General features: G+C 40.2%; 2 protein-coding genes across 2 annotated transcripts; one reads left to right on the forward strand and one right to left on the reverse strand.

The window, feature by feature from the left end:
- The first annotated feature begins 7,758 nt into the window (after window positions 1–7,758).
- Window positions 7,759–10,531, forward strand: LOC139931396 (NF-kappa-B inhibitor alpha). The gene is made up of 6 exons (XM_071924887.2): window positions 7,759–8,043; window positions 8,561–8,666; window positions 8,856–9,063; window positions 9,265–9,353; window positions 9,510–9,770; window positions 10,037–10,531. The coding sequence occupies exons 1-6, from the start codon at window positions 7,808–7,810 to the stop codon at window positions 10,064–10,066; spliced, it is 930 nt and encodes a 309-aa protein (XP_071780988.1). The 5' UTR covers window positions 7,759–7,807; the 3' UTR covers window positions 10,067–10,531.
- A 1,959-nt stretch (window positions 10,532–12,490) lies between these two features.
- On the reverse strand, window positions 12,491–16,522 carry LOC139931397 (proteasome subunit alpha type-6). Its single transcript, XM_071924888.2, has 7 exons — window positions 16,348–16,522; window positions 15,728–15,822; window positions 14,798–14,879; window positions 14,338–14,493; window positions 13,416–13,594; window positions 13,065–13,159; window positions 12,491–12,695 (listed from the first exon to the last, which is right to left on the reverse strand). Exons 1-7 carry the CDS (start codon window positions 16,421–16,423, stop codon window positions 12,638–12,640), a joined length of 741 nt encoding a protein of 246 aa, XP_071780989.1. The 5' UTR covers window positions 16,424–16,522; the 3' UTR covers window positions 12,491–12,637.
- Window positions 16,523–17,983: the final 1,461 nt, after the last annotated feature.

The following is a 17,983-nucleotide window of genomic DNA, read 5'->3' on the forward strand; positions in this document are numbered from 1 at the left end:
GGGGAAAGGAAAATAACAGGAGAATAATAAAAAGAGGAGAACAATAGAAGAGTGCGAGAGCTACAGCAACAGTCATCCATTATTAGCTACTAGTGCCATGTTGGCAGTTGATTTGTTGATCACCTGTAGATGGGATGATAACCACAATGGAGAGAGCGAACCACATGATCAAAACATATGATCAAAACAGTCATCCTGATAAATTCTTTCATTGTGCTCACTTATAGGGAGAGAAATAATCATGACATTAAACCTTAATTTACTGGGGACCACGGCACCTGGAAGCCTCTCAAGGACCCCTGGTGGCCCCCAGACTTCATTTTGGGAACCGCTGTACATGCAGTAAATACGACTGTCATTTCCAAGAGTTTTGTTACACAAGTCATTTTAAGCAAGATGATGGCACTTGAGGAGTATCCCATTGCCTGCAATTCAGATTGCAACCACAGGAGGGCAATAAAGACCTTCGCTAAGTGGTAAAATTGTAGCTTCTCAGATCTGGATTATTATCTAACCCTGAAGAATATGATTCATCCCACAAATATCCCTAGTTCGTAATTGAAACTAGAAAAATACACGATAATGATGTAATGATACAATATCAAGTGTAAAAATCACAATGATCAAAGAAACATAATTTAAGAATGAATGAATTAATGAATGAACTAAATGAATGAACTAAATGATTGATTGATAATTTTTATTTCCAACATGTAAAAAATAAAAAAACAGATAAAAACAAAACAAGAATAACAATAAAATGAAATAAACAATAAACCTATACAACAAACTCAATAAACAAATTCTCATAAACTAATAAACTAATGAACTAATAAACATAATCTAACAAACAATAAACCTATGCAACAAACTCAATAAACAAATTCTCATAAACAACACAAATTAAATATTACATGTTCGAAAAGGAGTAGGAAGAAGTATACACTTATTTATTCCTACCCCTTTCTCAACTACTCATCCATAAACTCATATATACAATTTATAAACAACGTGATTGAAGGGGGATTAAAGACAAAGGTTAATGGGGGAAAAAGTGAACATACATATAGGCCTACTTCCTAAAATGCACATATAGTCTGTGATGTCATCAAGAGACAAAACCGGGAGCTGTGCGAGAGAGTCTTATTTATTGCTCTTCTTTGCTTTGTTCTTCTCTCCAAATCTAGGCTGAGCTTTCCCAGACCAAAGGAATAGCTTGTTTGAATTATTTTTTAGAGTGGATTTTTGCCTTCAAGAGGCTACGTGTGATAACAAGCATGCTGACAGAACACGGGCCCTACTGAAACCTCAAAAAAATGGAAAATTGGATAGAAAAAAAATGAAACAGTAAAAGGCTTTGCTCGGTTGATTGTGGTTTGCCTTTGCCTCACTATTTCCGCAGCGTGTAGCACACTGCCAGTCACATCCATTTTCACACTGCTACTGTGTCAGGAAACTTTGGTGGTCTAATTTGTATTTAGGGCAGTAGAGAATGTACCTTTTTATAATATTAACTAGCAGAAACTCTGAGGTGTCTTTGTGGCAGATTTTATAGTAATGAGCTGTTCTCATGGTCTCATAATTATTACAGTGCAGAAATAGAAGAAATAGAAGAAAATCAATAAAGTCACACACAAAGGAAAGCAAGAGAAACTCAAAGACGAGAAGAAAACCAAACTGAGAATCACAGCATATGATCAACTGGAACACATTCCAGTCTCTTCCAATTTGATCACTTAATCACTTAAAGCTAAAACTAAAACTGCTGCGTCCAAAGAATCTGAAAGTGAGGCTGATATTACCAAACTCAAACTCCTTGTCTACCTTACGAGAATTTATCTTAGCACAGTGTTATTTGCATTGTTTTAACTTTACTTTGCATGTGCAGTCAAATGACAGCCAGCCCTGTAATAACTATGCATAATCAATGTAGATCTATGGCCTCTAACCATGCTTCCTTTTACGCCTTAAGACAAGGCTGAGATGAGATGATATACTTCAGAGTTCACAGTCATGCAGGCTGCATACTGTCCATCCTTTCGCAAGAGGTTTTTTCTGCTGATAGCAATTTTAGGGTTAAGGGTAGGAAAATGCTTTACATACTTGTCATACATCTTGGTAATCTATTCTCCAGCACAAAGTCAGTGGCCAGAAACTTATAGGAGTGATTTTTTGACTTTGACTTGACTTTTAAAGAACGGGCAAAGGGAGTAGTGCAGTCTTGCTTCCCACAGTTGAAAAACAACAATGATAAATCAAGTCGTCTTCATCCTCCATAGATTTGAAGTAGGTCATCCACGCTTTAATCTCATTTTATTTCGAGTACTGCAACTCCCTCTCTTCCTGCCTCAGTTAAAAGTCACTCTCATGTCTCCAGCTTGTAACAGAATTTGAACTGGTGCCAAACAAAGAGACCATGTGTCCCCAATTTTAGCAATCCCCCCACTGGTTATTATCACTTAGATTAGGAACTCATTTTAAGATTTTACTGATAATACATAATTAAAGCTCAAACTGACCCCTATAGCTACATTACAGACCTGTTAGTTTCCTATGAACCAGACCACAGCCTGAGATCCTCCGGGCCTCCTGACTGTCCCTCAGCCTAGACTCAAGACTGAAGGTGATTTTGCGCACATAGGGACCCTATGTGAATTGACCCTGTGCCTGAGGAATTCATATTTTAAATCATGTCTTAAAATGCATCTATAGACTTTTAAGAGATTATTTAAAACATGATAATGCATCTATAGACTTGCTTTTATGTATTTGTTTTTGATTTTGCCAACTTTTAATCTTGTGTTGTTTTGTATGTTTTTAAAAAAAAAATCTTACTTTTAGTATTTTGTAACCAATTTTCTTTCTTATTCTTATTCTTATTCTTATTCAGGTTCCAGGCTGGTTAGAGCAGCCACCTAGTAGTTTAAGGGCTGCTGGTTCAATTCCCAATGCCATCAGTGCTCAATTCTGCCAAGGTACCGCTGAGCAAGGGCCTAACACCTTATGGTTATGTGTGATGAAAACTAGCAGGTCTTTATAATACTAGTTATATATTTACCTGATGGGCCTTTGCTTGTGATATGCCATTATTGTTATATTTATACAGTAGCCTTAAATGTAGTTTTATGCTGCTATCATTGGACCTAATGGTGATATCATGACCGTGAGAGATGCCTGGAGGCAATAGGACAGTGGGACAACGGATCATATCACCTGTCTTCCTGTGTGTGTGTGTGTGCGTGTGTGTGCATGTGTGTGTGTGTGTGTGTGTGTGTGTGACACCGTGGGAATGCCTGTGGAGCGAGAAAAAGAGGTATTACCCCTACTCCGAAAAACACCCACACTTCCCCGAAAAAATATGCATTTGCACATTCAGCACGAAACCCCAACAACAAAGGGGAGTCTCTGAGAGTTTTCACCTCAGTTTCAATCAATAGCTTTTGCCTCTGATGTGCACTTTTTTAGTAACTTAGTTTTCCAGAAGCTAGCAAGAGAAAGAGATTGAAACAGTCTATTGTCCCACCCTTCGCATTCACAAAAAAACCCCACCAACATCAGTAAAGGAATAACTTTGTTCTTTTCACAGGTATGGAAACCTGTTTGAACGGCTTTTTTCATTTGTTCTGAGGAACTCAGTACAAAGAGAGAGACATGATCTAATGTTTTTTCACAAATTGCCTCACTCCAAATATTATCGTAGCCTCAAGTGATTCATTCACACTGTATGATCTTTATTCATTTCTAGCCCTTATCACTCTCATCCTATTCATTCAAACCATGTCACATGTAATAGAGGATAAGATAGGCGTGCACACGTTACGTCACACATGTTGCATGTTACATCCAATTACATCAGATAACCACCCTATGAATGTTTTCTTGCGATAGCATGGCTGTGGTGAAGTCCCTTTGACAAAGAACAGCCATATCATGACTTAATAAGTGACTCATATCATTAAACGTCCAGTATGCCTCCCTATTATTTAATACAGGCCATGGAAAATGGACATATGTCAACTTGCCATATTAAAATACTCTTTTTCACGTCGAGCCACACATCACTAAAACAGAAAGTGGGAGTAGTCACTGTAAACTTTGGGTGTAGAATTGCTGTGTCACTAAGCCCACACAAGCAAGGTGCCCCTCCTCTCAGAATAGAAAAAGGAAAGTATTTTTCATCCAAATCATCAAATCTAGCTTTGAGTTTGACTGTCAGTGTCCACTTAGTGATTACTGAACTACTGGAGTAATATCTTCCTGTTCAAACAGAAGGCAAGTTGTCCACAACTTCTACGAAGCTAAAATGTGATGTGATCAATCTATTTTTAGACAAAGTTTACAAAGAGGAACTTGTCATATGTTATTGGAAAAGAGCACAGGAATCACATTATGTGCGTTAAACTGACTGAGATATACTGACTTATAAATAAGTGATAATTGATAAATCAGCTGACTGTATGACCATGTCTCAGACAGCATGGCCTCTGTTCAGAAAAAACACAATAAAAATATTGTATTACTGTATTACTGCTTGAGTAAACTTAATTTATCTTATGCTTTTCAAAATGTGTTTGGTCAGGTGTTGCAAAAATTCAGATTCAAGTGTAAATGATAGATGCTTTCCAGAAATTACTGAATCAATGTTTTTATCATTATTACTTTTTTTTCTCTCCCCTTTTCCCCCAATTCCCCATTAAGACGGATTTGCCAGGCCTTCGTTGTAAATAAGAATTTGTTCTTAATTGACTTGCCTGGTTAAATAAAGGTTAAATAAATAAATAAAATGTCAAAATCCTGCATTAAGTACTTGAATACTACAGTACCCACCACTTGAAAAACTTAGCACCTATTCCTGTAATATGATTGTTGTCATGAAGGTTAAGCTCACTATGGAAAATTATTGAAGTGGTTAACCTTCAGACCTTTCCTCAGAAGATAGTAATCTTGTTATGATTATGTCATCTGCATTTTTGAAATACTGAACAAAGATTAAGTAAGTTATTCTTTCTCCAAAATGGATATACAACATCATGGAATAAAACCATTCGATTTCATTTTTTGTTCAGAGATCTGAAAGTAGGCTGGGTGGGACGTATGTTGGCGTGTTTAGTTGGTCAATAAGGAAAATCTCCTGAGAATTTCAGGAGTGTTTCTTAGTACTTCGCCAACAGGGTGTGATGCTCCCTCAGGCATTACTGAGTCAGATAACTGGTGCTTTACCAACACACAGATAGAGGGCAATATACTTTACACTGAGCTGGCTCAGTGCTTTCCCAGTGGTCGGTTGTCCATGGCAACCACCAGTAAACACAAGGCAAGTGGAGGCAAGAGCACTTACACAGTTCTACATAAATTTCTCAAAGACGTAAAGTGGAAGTCCCAGTATTTCCCGTGCAGGGAAAATATTTGACCATATATACACACTAGTGCACGATTTTGGCAGACATGTTTGGGAGGGGGAAAAAACAGACTGGAAGTACAATTTGTCCCCAGATGCCTCATTTCTCATGCCTCAGAGATGAAAGAATGTGTGGAATTCAAGGCCTATACTTGAGACATACAGAGTGCGCCTGCACAAGTGACGTTTGTCCAACATGACGCACATTCACAGACTGAGATACATTAGATGTTACATCACATCCCTGCTGGGTGTGTATGTGTGCGTGTGTTTGTTTTGTATAGTGTCATATCAAACTGAGTATCGCCCCATAGAGGTGTGAATGCTTTACTGCTCTTGGATACGGTTGCTATGTTTTAGTGGCCCTATCTCTTTGCAGTGCAAATAGAGGCGGTCCTGGGCTTTTCATTTCAAATGTCAGGGGAACACACAGGTAGGAGCTGTCACGCACTTTGCCACGACGTTATGCAAGAAACAGGAGTTTCCTCTTTGAGGCTCAGCTAAACATTTGGCCATGGCTCCGATGTTGTGCAAATTAAAAGCTCACACAGAAAGTTACAGAAATCATTCATTTTTCCTCAATACAGGGAATGCACTGGGTGTAAACTGTATACAATGAATGTTTGGCAAAATCCCCAAAAATCCACAAAATTCCCACCAAAAAAGCCGAGAAAAGCATGACCTTTTTCTGCATTTCTTAACACAGTGGTTTCCAGGACCTCCAAACCTAAGGCGTACAGTATTTCATTTCCAGAGGCACGTTAAGCATTTGCAATACTAGAAGGGTAAGTCCAGAACATCCTATTGTGGAACATGCAGTGTTGGTTTCATTAGGGAGTCTCCATGAGGAAACTTTAGAATGTTTCCTCCTCCTCTGCGCTCAACATCCTGTGAAAATTCGCCCTAAATTTTAAGCACGTGTATATTGTGTAATTCCTCTTGTCTCTTTCTTCTCCCGGCCCCTTTTGTAGTTGTTGTCTCTAAGTTTTTGTTGTATTTGTTATGTGCACCAATTCCCCAAGGCAAACTTAATTTACATGTAGGTCAGCTTGCTGGTTTAACTTGATTCGTAAACCCTAATTATGGTTCAGGGTTACAGTGACACATTTGGCAGACCTGGGCATAATAAAAATATTATTTGAGGCTGTGTACGTGTCTGAAGAGGACAGAAAATGCACACCTCAAGTACTTAAAATGTGAGAGAAAAACAAAATTCAAAGGCATTTTTCCCTGAACTGTGAGGGAGGCACCTGAGTCTTTTCCAAACCCCAGCAGCTCAAACTAAGTGGAATGCATTTTTCTTCTCGCCCACTGGATGCTGTGAATTCAGACTTCTCTGGAAAAGAGAACACAAGTCTGATTGATTGGCTCGACTATTCAAGCTCAATAATGACAAATGCCGGAAGTTTTGTGGTAGCTGCCAGTAGGAGACTTTGCATCTATGATGGAGAAATAATGTGCTTTCGCTAATAGATTTTGATTTGTTCATTGTATGGCAATGACAACCACAGAATACAATGTAGCTGTGTAGGATATGGAAATGATAACAGAATGTGGTTAACTATGTACACAGTCAAAAGCTTGGACACACCACATCAAAACTGTGAAATAACACAAATGGAATTATGCAGTGACCAAAAAAAGTGTTAAACAAATCAAAAATATCTTATATTTTAGATTCTTTAAAGTAGCCACTCTTTGCCTTAATGGAAAGGCAAAGGCTTTGGAAAGAAATTCATACATAGGCATCAACTTCACTATTTATATTTATCTAAGAAACAAATTTCAAGCATTTAAGCATAAGCCTTTAGATCAAAATGGCTTTAAGATAATGAGAAACACAGTACATTCAATCAGGTGTGACCAAACTTTTAACTGGTAGTGTAGATGTTCATTGCACTTTGAGTGTGAGAAACAACCTTGAATTGATCTTCACATTGAACACATGACTGTCTCTCTCTCTAGCCGGCTTTAAATGTGGCTAACTAGGCCAGTGGCAGTGAATGGAAAATATGCAATGTCAATGGGTTACCCAGTTGAAACCGATAATTTCCCCAAGTGGAAGGGAATTCTTCAAGAGTGTGACAGGGGCCGTCTCTCATTCATGCCTATCTTACCTCACTCATTGAAACAAATCATGACACGGCCCCTAACCTACATCACAGGTGAGAATAGGTGTCTAATAGGAAACTACAAGTTTTCATTCTGAGACTTTTGGGGGGGATTTTTGTCACAAAAGCACGGCTAGATGTGATTTCCCTACTTTTACAAAGATAAGTCAGCTGGAAATCCCCCGCTTGGCTCCGCCCATCGAGCGCACAAAACCCAGGCGCCTCCTCCCTCTGCACCGCACTCTGCTGTGACCTTTGAAAAGAGGAGCCGTGTCGTGTGAATAGTCACAAACTTAACATGGACGTCTACAGAGTGTCTAACCACAACCAAATGGATTATAACTTCGACAATATGGAGCCCAAACATGGGAAAATGTTGCCTTGCCAAGACGACCGTTTTGACAGCGGCCTGGATTCCCTAAAAGAGGACGAGTTGGTTAACGACATTGAGGAGCTGACTATGGACGACTGCTCCTTTGACACTCCGAAGGATTACGAGCCTTGGAAAACTGCAGTGACAGAAGATGGGGACACGTAAGTGGACTTTATATATTATAGTTGCACAAAAACTCTGCAAACCTAAGAATTACGCTCCGTGAATTAAGTTAAATCGGGATTTTGCAAGAGTCCAAAAACTTTAAATATGCTCTGAATGCAAAATCTATTGCATTCAGAGCATAGTTAAAAACCTGCAAAAGTGCACATCAAAATGTTCGAGTTTGCACGAAAACAAGAGGTCTTTAAAAGTGTGTGTGCAGCGCGTACGCAGACTGTGTGTACTTTGGCAGAGAGCGCAGGCTGGGCGGTGCTAAAGTCCGCTCTGCGCATTCAGGAAAGTCCCTGGCACGCTGCCAGTAACTGATAAAGCATCAGATGTGTCAAGCCACAACTGGTGGAAATAACCCGACAAAACTCCATTCTTGCGAAACGCTCTACTGCTCGGGCTTTGTTCTTTCTTACTCGGCTGTAACCACTTCCCCCGTGCGTATTTTTGAAGCGCACTATTTTAACAAACCCAATTTTCTCTCTCTACCTCCCCATCAACCCACAGGTTTCTCCACTTGGCCATTATTCACGAAGCCACTGAACATGCCATCCAGATGATCAAGCTTTCTCACAAGCAGCCCTTCCTCAACGTACAGAACCACCAGAGACAGGTAATAACCAAAATCAAGCCCAACTGATTGATCATCATTCAAAAACAACATACACACACAAAAATGTGATATTATGATAATTAATCAAATAACCCACAGCTTGATCAGTGTGGGTATAAACACTGCTCACACTCATATCAGATAATTAATCTAATCAATCATCTTCTCCATCCTCCCTCCCCCCCTCAGACTGCACTCCACCTGGCAGTGATCACAGAACAGCCCCAGTTGGTGGAGAAACTCCTGAAGGCCGGCTGTGACCCGCGGCTGGTCGACGACAGCGGGAACAGCGCCCTCCACATCGCCTGCAAGCGGGGCTCCCTCGCCTGCTTCAGCGTCATCACCCAGAACTGCGAGCGCCACCTCACCTCCATCCTCTCCTTCCCCAACTACAGTGGTGAGTATTGGCTTTAGATTAGGTCAGTTTTTGGTTACTGCTCACATATGCATAAATACAGTCCAAATACGGGACTGTAAAAAAAGCACACATCAAATATGTGAAAACACGCATATACACACTTTTTTTTTTTTTCATTTTGACAGTGTCTACTTCTTGAATTTGGTTGTTAACTGACTTATTCTTTATTTTCCCTCTCAGGACATAACTGCCTCCACTTAGCATCCATCAACAGCTACGTTTCATTGGTGGAAAGCCTCATTCAGCTCGGTGCAGACATCAATGCACAGGTAGGTGTCATTAAAGTCCCAAGCACCATGCAACCTATATATCTAAAGAAAGTAGAAAAGAGGGTAACCAAAGAAGAATAAATGCAATTCCTCAAAAGGCATGTCAGTCACGTGCAAAAGGGATCTAACATTATTCCCTCGTGTTGTTTCGTGTAGGAACCATGCAGTGGTCGGACGGCGCTCCACCTGGCCGTGGACCTCCAGAACCCCACGCTGGTCTGCCGTCTCCTGGAGCTCGGCGCCGACGTCAACAGCCTGACGTACGGGGGCTTCACGGCCTACCACCTCACCTACGGACGCCAGAACGAGGAGATCCGCTGCCAGCTGTACGAAAAGACGGCGCAGGAGCTGAGGGAGCTGCCTGAGAGCGAATCAGATGTGAGCGATATGGAGGAGCTGGACCTGTCCGATGATGAGGTCAGTTGGTGCTAACAGCAGAATTATTTCATACACTGTATCATCTGAATGTAGTTTGCACATTATGCCCAAAACTATTGTGTCCTGGGTGACACAAGTCATAACTTTCATCTCAAGATACAATAATGTATAAATAATAATAAAAATATAAAATTCAATACAATTAGATGGAATCTCCCCATTATAATTAGGGATTCAAGTGGTTTTTAAATGAAAATTGGCAGTTGTATGGATTATTAAGTGTTTTTTTTTTTTCTTTTCCACAGATGTACGATGACATAAAGTTTGGGAAGTAAAAAAGCATCATCCCTGTTCTGGTGGTGTAAAAGTCAGTGAAGCTGCTACTGGGTTGCCAAACCACAGTCCAGAGGGACGGATCAGTTCCACCCCACACCCAGGAAGTCCACAGGTCCTGCTAAGAGGTCCGGCGCTGGTCCTGGGACCGCATCCAGGAATGAAGACGGCGTCCAGTCTGGTCAAGTCCGGTCCGGATCACAGCACTCACGAACGATCAGCAAAGATCCAAGGCACCAAGAATCATAATACAGCAAGACCATGACCTCCGTATAGTCCTATCTATATATATATATATATATATATATATATTGATGTGTATATACCAGACGAGACATGTATGTAATATATTGTAAATACACAGAGATATTATTTTTGTACCTGTGAATATGCTTTTCATTGTGAATTTAAACACTATTAACAAAAAAAGGAATCATTATGAATAAAATGACTTCTATGAATATAAACGGCTTTGACTGGTGTGTTTCCTTTGCCAACTACACTCTTATGATTTAAATTTCCTTCCCAGTGAGAACAGTTTTACGGCCCTTTCACATTGTAAAACACAATATCTGAGCCTCACTACACCGTCACTTCTCACAAGTTTTACAAAGTGACGAGGAGGAAAGGAGTCATCGCAGTTTATTTTACCAGACTTGTGAAATGTGTTTTTTTTTTTATCACACTCAGCCTCTTGGAACAGTCTGGGATTTCCTTGTTGGGGCGAGGTCATTGGGTCTCTGAGTCACAATGCTGAAAGTCCCTGGGCGGCATAAGAGGAACATAATGTACTGTGTATTCCACCCTAGCCTGGAACTACCAGTGAATAGCTGCTTGGAATCAGAACTGAAAAATACCAAGGAAATTTTGTAAGGAGGAAGTGTTATTTACTAAGATGGGAATTCTAAAATGTATCAGAGTAATCTTAGCCTTCCTACTATGTCATGATGACCAGGAAACTATGATGGAGTCTGGGAAGTACAAGGTTTCCCTGTCAGCTGATACATTCACTGACAATAGACATTGTCAGTAATTTGGTCAGAGTGGAACTGCCTGAAGTTACCTTTTCCCCATCTCTCCAAAACATTGTTTACTTCTCTGCTGTGTTTCCCAATCCAATGTGAACCTGCAGTCAACAGTTTAGTGGTGCAGAGAAAAAGTCCCTGAGCGATCAGGTTTAATAGTGGTGTAAATCTACCCTGTAATTGTTGTCGGGGCTGTAAACATCAGCTGGTGTATAGACCTATACAGTACGCACGGGGGATTTTCCGAGGGATCTGACTCATCCGGATCCAAGGACAAAGTCTGAGCGGTTCCTCTTCCTCAGGTGACCTGTTCTTTTCCAACAGGACAAGAAGTGAGTTGTTATTCCGGGATTACCTGAGAGTCTGAGTCTTAAAACCTTCATCTGAGCACATATTTCCAGAGATGATTCTTGCACATTAGGGCAGGAGAACATGTTTTATTCTCAAAAGACAATTGGATTTCTCACCGTTTCACCCATTTTTGAATACGACAAAGGGAATCAGAGATGTAGCAAAAGAGAGGATGAGGAGGAGGAGACGGATGGTGAAAGTTTGAGAGAGAGAGAGAGAGAGAAAGAGAGAGAGGAGGAGGAAGAAGGGGGGGCAGGGGGTGACGAGACTTATGGGAACTGTACTGAAAACCCCAGACCGTAACTTGCTGAAGACAGGTTAATAGCCAAACATCATCTCTGATCACATGCTGATGACAAAGGCCTCCCAGATGCTGAGCTAGATGGGGCCATTGACAGAAATGCTTAGCCGGTTTTTCCTCCCCTGACATGCATTAACGGTCATTGTATTCATCAAAACTGCAGAGCCTAGGGAATTACAGTATATGTCAGCTATGTCAAAACCATTCTTAGGTGTCAAGGGGAACATGTTTTCCTTTGCAAAGAGAAACCACGTGTGTTTTATGATATCCGGTAAGTTGAAGTAATCTATTTCTGATATGCTACATGTGCGTAAAATATGCCAAAATGTTGAGAAAACGAGGTCAAATCAGGTCTACATCACAGTGTAGTAAAGAACACCCAACACAGCTCCCCGGCAGGTCATGTGACTCGGTGCATTCAGAGCCACAACAGGAAGCTCAGAGGTACTGCTTCGCACGCATCATGTCCCCATATACATTTTCCCCTGCTTCTAAATATGACAGATGGAACAGGACTGATCAGAGTTTAGATTACAAGACTAAAAGTTCAAAAAGTACTGTATCTTAGTAATGCATTTGTTCATTTTCTGAGAGTAAAAAAAACACAAATCTCAACTGGAATGTACAGAATGATGCATTAAACAGACTAAATTCTGTAAAAATGCAAACCAAACACCTATGAGTGCAAAACTAACCATAAGCTTTACAATGAAATGGGGAGAAAAAGGAAAAGGCATGAAGTACAAATGGTTATTTTACTCCAAAAACTTTTATTGTTCAATGAAACAGTGGGGGTAAATGTACAGCAAACAAAGATAACACCAGTCTTCATCTGGGAACTGCATGTCCCATCATGCTCTAACTTGATCCAACAGGTGACACGGGTCTCTGCTCGCTCAGTCCCGCTCTGCCAGGGACATCAGGTGGGAATCCACTTCAGTCTCTGTCAGAATCCTGCAGAAGGAAGACACAAAGACGGACAATGATTATGTTATCAGAGAGACGTTTTAAACACAAATATACAAAATGTGAAACATGAGCTTCAATGTCATGGATCGTGAATATTTTCTAAAATGGTCCTTCTGAGAATTTAAACTAATATCATGCTGAATGTGAGACGTTTTGACCGACTCATGCACTGGAAATGTTAATCTAGACGGAAAATATGCTTTCAGTATAAAGTGAGTATGCAGAGAGATGATTTTGGTACCGCTCTTCTCATCTTACTAGGGGTAATTTCAACAAAGCAGATATTTACCAAATTGTCGTGTATCCCTATACTGGCTTTCATTACTGGTGTAAGTATCTAGAGTGGTCTTTTACCTGAACTTGGGGTCCTGTGTTGTGACAACTCCCACTTCGAGCTCAGAGGGCTTGAAGTCAATGGAGAGAACTGTTGACAGACAGGAGATTGCCGTCTGAGGGGGAGAGAGAGGGGGACAGAGGGAGAAAATATCATATTTAATATGTAATCAAATAGCTGATTGATTGTTGTTTGTTTTGTTCCTTTTATTTTATAGCACTTTGAAATTTTAAGAAAAGTGCTATACAAATAACGATAAGCCACATACAGCTGGAATCTTCCGCAAATCACAGAGGTTGCTTTCGGTTTTCTGTTCCCTCATTATCAGCTTGTGCTACATCTGCGCATCTATTCTTAAACAACTTTCGTACCTCAATAGTTTGTTCAAAGGTCCAGTCCAGTTTCTTTTTCACTTTCTTCTCCAGGAAGCTGGTGGCTTCTGTCTGCTTCACTCCTGCGGCGGTGGCCTTGAAGCCACAGTAGTAGCCCGCTGGGTCACATTTGTACACCTGGGGACCCAACTCCTCGTCTACGCCGATCACTATCATACCTGGATGGAACAGGCAGAGACAAAATTTAAAGTGGCATTTGGTTTTAGCAAGATGTTCTGATTTTTTCTGATTTATTTTTTTAGTGCATGTAAATCTACAGATCTTGAATTTTGAAAACACAGTCTAAAATTCCATTCTTCTAACATTATACAAACAAAACAATGTATATTGTATATAATAAATACAATATTTTATTTTGAGTTCAGAGAAATACTGAACTAAGATTTAATTTTGCCCATTTTCAATTACTAGTGCAGTGCCCGTTCGCTTTGAGCCCCGCTGCTGCACAGAGCGCTGTTCGCTTGTTTATTCAAAGTTTATTAATACTGAACGTGTCGCGTGTCCAATCCGACACTGCACGTCCTCGGGTCCCCAGCAATACACCCGCCAAGTGTGAAGTAGATCGGATGAACGGTTCTCGAGATATGCGAAGGACACACATACAGACAGAGACTCCTTGCTTTATAGTATGATGATTCATTTTGAGAATGAGGAAGGAATATAGTGTGAATGCTGCTGGTGACAGTGGTAAACCGACGTTGGAGGTTGACTGCTCCTGAACCCCTATGGAGTTGTGCAAGCTAAAAAGTTACACAGCTGATACCATAAAGGTATCAGCTGTGTCACCGCTTTATGGTAGTATGAATTTCCATTTTTGCATTCATAAAAAATAACAATTAGGCAATGAAATCCCCAACAGGCTTGTGACCAGACATAAAAAAAAAATCTGTTAAATACTTACAGCAGCCCAGTGGTCTCATCTCAGCATTCTGCGTGTAAACCTGTGAGATGTCAGCAATTCTCTTACACAGCATGTCCACGGGAATCTCATAACCGTACTTGTACTGCCAGTTGGCCGCCTCGTAGCGAGCTCGCTGGACTTGAGACCTGCTGTCAGCTGGAGGAGACCAGAACACGAGGGAGAGGGAGAGATATGTGGTTGATTTGATCCTACTCAAATGTCTTATCCAATGTTTGCAGTTAAATGACAGCGAAAGAGCTGTGTTCATGGCAACGCATCATAGTGGTGAGAAAAACATCTTATCATCAGCTAAATGCTATAACTAAAGAGAACAGAGATGCCAAATGAGCCATAACAGTGCTACATTTAAGTGCTGATTTTGTTAATGTCTTGGTTGCGTCCTCTATAAAAAAAAAACATCATAATGGTTCTCCTGCAAAGTGAGAAGTCAGTTTTTTACCTGTCATCCCAGACATTACGCATCCAATATTGTCTGTTATTCTGAATAGGTGGGTGACTGTGGAGGAATCCAGAAGCTTGTCCTGTTTCAAGGAAGAAAGGGGACAAAGGAATGAACTCTGGTGCATTTGATATTGGCCTCCTCATTTGATGTCATTACTGATCCCATAGATCCTCTCAACACTTGACATTAATATGCGTCCTGGGTGTTCAGATTGTGTGCGGACTTGGGAGAGAACTAAAATGCATAAAAATCCAGGTGTAAATGCACACAAGAGGTACTAAGCATAAGATCCCCCACACTACCTCTGGAGGTGGTTAGAGATGCATTTGGCCAAGTTAGAAAAAGTGTAAATGCAATTATGTCTCCAATCCACATACAACTATGTCAATAGAAATAAACATTTATATGTGGAAGCAACTAAGAAGTGCATGCAAAACAAAGAGGTGTGAGGCAGCCCGACTGGCAGGGCAAAACCTGCTAGGAGTGCTGAAAATATTAACTTATAACTATTAACAGGATAGATAGTCAGGATCCTCATGGGTCAAGTGAGTGTTGGAGTCTGTGATCAATTTGGTTCGGAGGAAAGTATTGGGAATGTCAATAGCTGCATAAAAAAGGTAAAGTGAGATGCGATGCAATCTGTTTTGTGAGACTATTCCAATTTTAATGTGGACACATGACATTGCATTTTAATGCCAAAAGTAGCCATAACTGCCATAAATTACTAAATCACATCTAGGTACAATAAAAACATGAGATGCATAACATTGCCATGTGTAACGAGGCCATAGTGAGTGCATCCAACTGTCAGCATTGCTCTTGTCAGTTTGGGAAAATTAGGTCCACTCCAATTCATTGTAGGATGGGTAAAAAGGACCAAGTGACATTGACCCAGGAGGATGCTATATCAACTTGATATCAACTTACCGGTACTTTTCTCTGTGTTACGACAACTGCACAGTCCTTCCCTCTGACTGCTACTGATGTGAGTCCACCTTGGTTTATGGCCTTGAAAGCATATTCTGCAAGCAAGAGACAAGAAAATGTGTCTATGTGTTCCTCTGTATACATGATCATGTATGTATCATCTGACCACTGTAATTAAAGTTAGGGAATCGCATTAAGTCCAACCTGCGCTTGCAATATCAATTAAAAAATACATTATCATGTAGCTTTCACAATAAAGAGACATTTAATTTGTTTCATAAAAGCATAACGTTCCGCCCCATGTAGAAATGACACTTGCAGCAATGAATCAGCTTGCTTGGTTACAATGCTAACCATGCTAACTAGCCTAACAGCTAGCTAGCAGACCGATTTGTTTCGCTGTTTTGTTTGATAGTAGCTTCAACAAAGTAGACGTATAATTACAACTAACACACCGCCAGTAACACAGTGGTTTTATATTATACAACAACTTTCGCTTTCGCTAGGTGTTGTTTATTAGCTAGCGGCTAAGCTAAACGAACCATGACAGAGCATTTAGCTAGCTAGCAAGCAAGCCAGCTTGCGAGCCGGCTTTTGTCTGAAAAAATCCTCATACTCACCAACTTGATAGAGTCTTCCTTCAGGAGAGAAGATAGTAATGTGCCGATCAAATCCTGCACTTGAGCCTCGGGACATTTTACAATATTAAGTTGGCCGAGAAGTTCGCCCAAATTATTTTGCAAGCAGATTTCACTTCATGCAGAATATTTACACCCGGAAGTTGAACTACGGGAATCATTACTTCATCCGGTGTGAGAGGCTAAACGCTTTTGTTTCCATGGTAATACGGTAACTCTACGGTTTCAGACCAGACGTGGGTCATTCTCAGGCGTCTCCTTGGTCTGTGTTTCTCTGCTATCTATCTTCTTACTTATAGTTGTCTCAACAGTGATACAAACAGGCTATTATATAACTAATATAGTCTATACTAAATAGGTTGCTTTCCCTTCCTACAGACTCCAACATAAACAGAATTTCTGCATAATCTGCAAGGGTGAGCTAACGCTTAATAGTGTAACCATAGTGTAACACTATACTAATGTGAACCTGATGAAACTTGAGCCCTACAGACTGGTTGTCAGGTGGTTAACACTATAGTTGGTCTTATGTTACCATAGGCTAATTATTCCTCATCACATAATTGTCACCATGCCAACTGGAAATTAAGATAATCATTGGAAATGGAATGAGCAAGGAAGAATAGGCTACTTTTGGTTTTACTTGGGGAACTAGATCACAAAGTTGTCGTTGAGCTCTCAATTCCCATAATTTAGCTATTTAAGAATGACACGGAAGGATCTTTGTTCCTGAAACAGAATGTAATCAGGCCCACTGTCTGGCTATAACATTCATTGACTGTGCATGCGTCATTAGGGATTTTCCTTTTGTCCCAGGTATCTGTAATACAACTTAATAGAGGATGTTTGCTTCCTCTTTATAAGTTACTAGCAGCATTTAGATAATGACTCAGGGATGTATTTTATGACCATTTGTGTCTATTTTTTCAGAGGATCTGAGTGAGTCAGATCAGTGTGGTATCAGTGATCATCAGTGATTAGGAGAAAGTGAGGTTGAACATTTGTTTCACGTCCTTGGTGGCAACTAGGCTTATCTTGTGAAATTACCTGATGATTATTGCATTATAGCAAAAAGTCCCAGTCTTTCATTGCCACGTCGTTATCCCATACAAAAAATAAATAAATGAGTGAGCACGCCACTGTACACTCAGTAAGATAATCACAAGTGACAGGAGTGGCTGGCAGGCACGCATTTTCATACTTGTATTGAGACACACATTTCTTAATTATGTAAAAATCACACACTCATTGTAGAACAGAACTGAATAATGTCTCACTCCCCATTAAATACATAAACAAGTTACAAACTTGATTCAATCTCAGGCACTGGGACCAATCAGTTATGAGTAATGAGACACAGCACACAGCTAAAAACCAGTAAAAAGGTAAATACAAATAGAAAAGGGAAGATATACAACCATACAGCAATGCAATATAAAAAGTATAGTGGGCAAAATGACAGAGGATATACTGTATATAATCAGACATTCATAAAGAGCTGTTTCATTACTAAGAGTGTGATGGCAGGCTTTGGCACAATCATTTAAACAATAGGTGCCAGTTAAAATAATACACAGTTTATTCATTAAGACTATAAATGAGAGGACAGCTGAGAGAA

This window comes from Centroberyx gerrardi, chromosome 18 (assembly GCF_048128805.1).
Source record: "Centroberyx gerrardi isolate f3 chromosome 18, fCenGer3.hap1.cur.20231027, whole genome shotgun sequence".
NCBI classification, from domain to species: Eukaryota; Metazoa; Chordata; class Actinopteri; order Beryciformes; family Berycidae; genus Centroberyx; species Centroberyx gerrardi.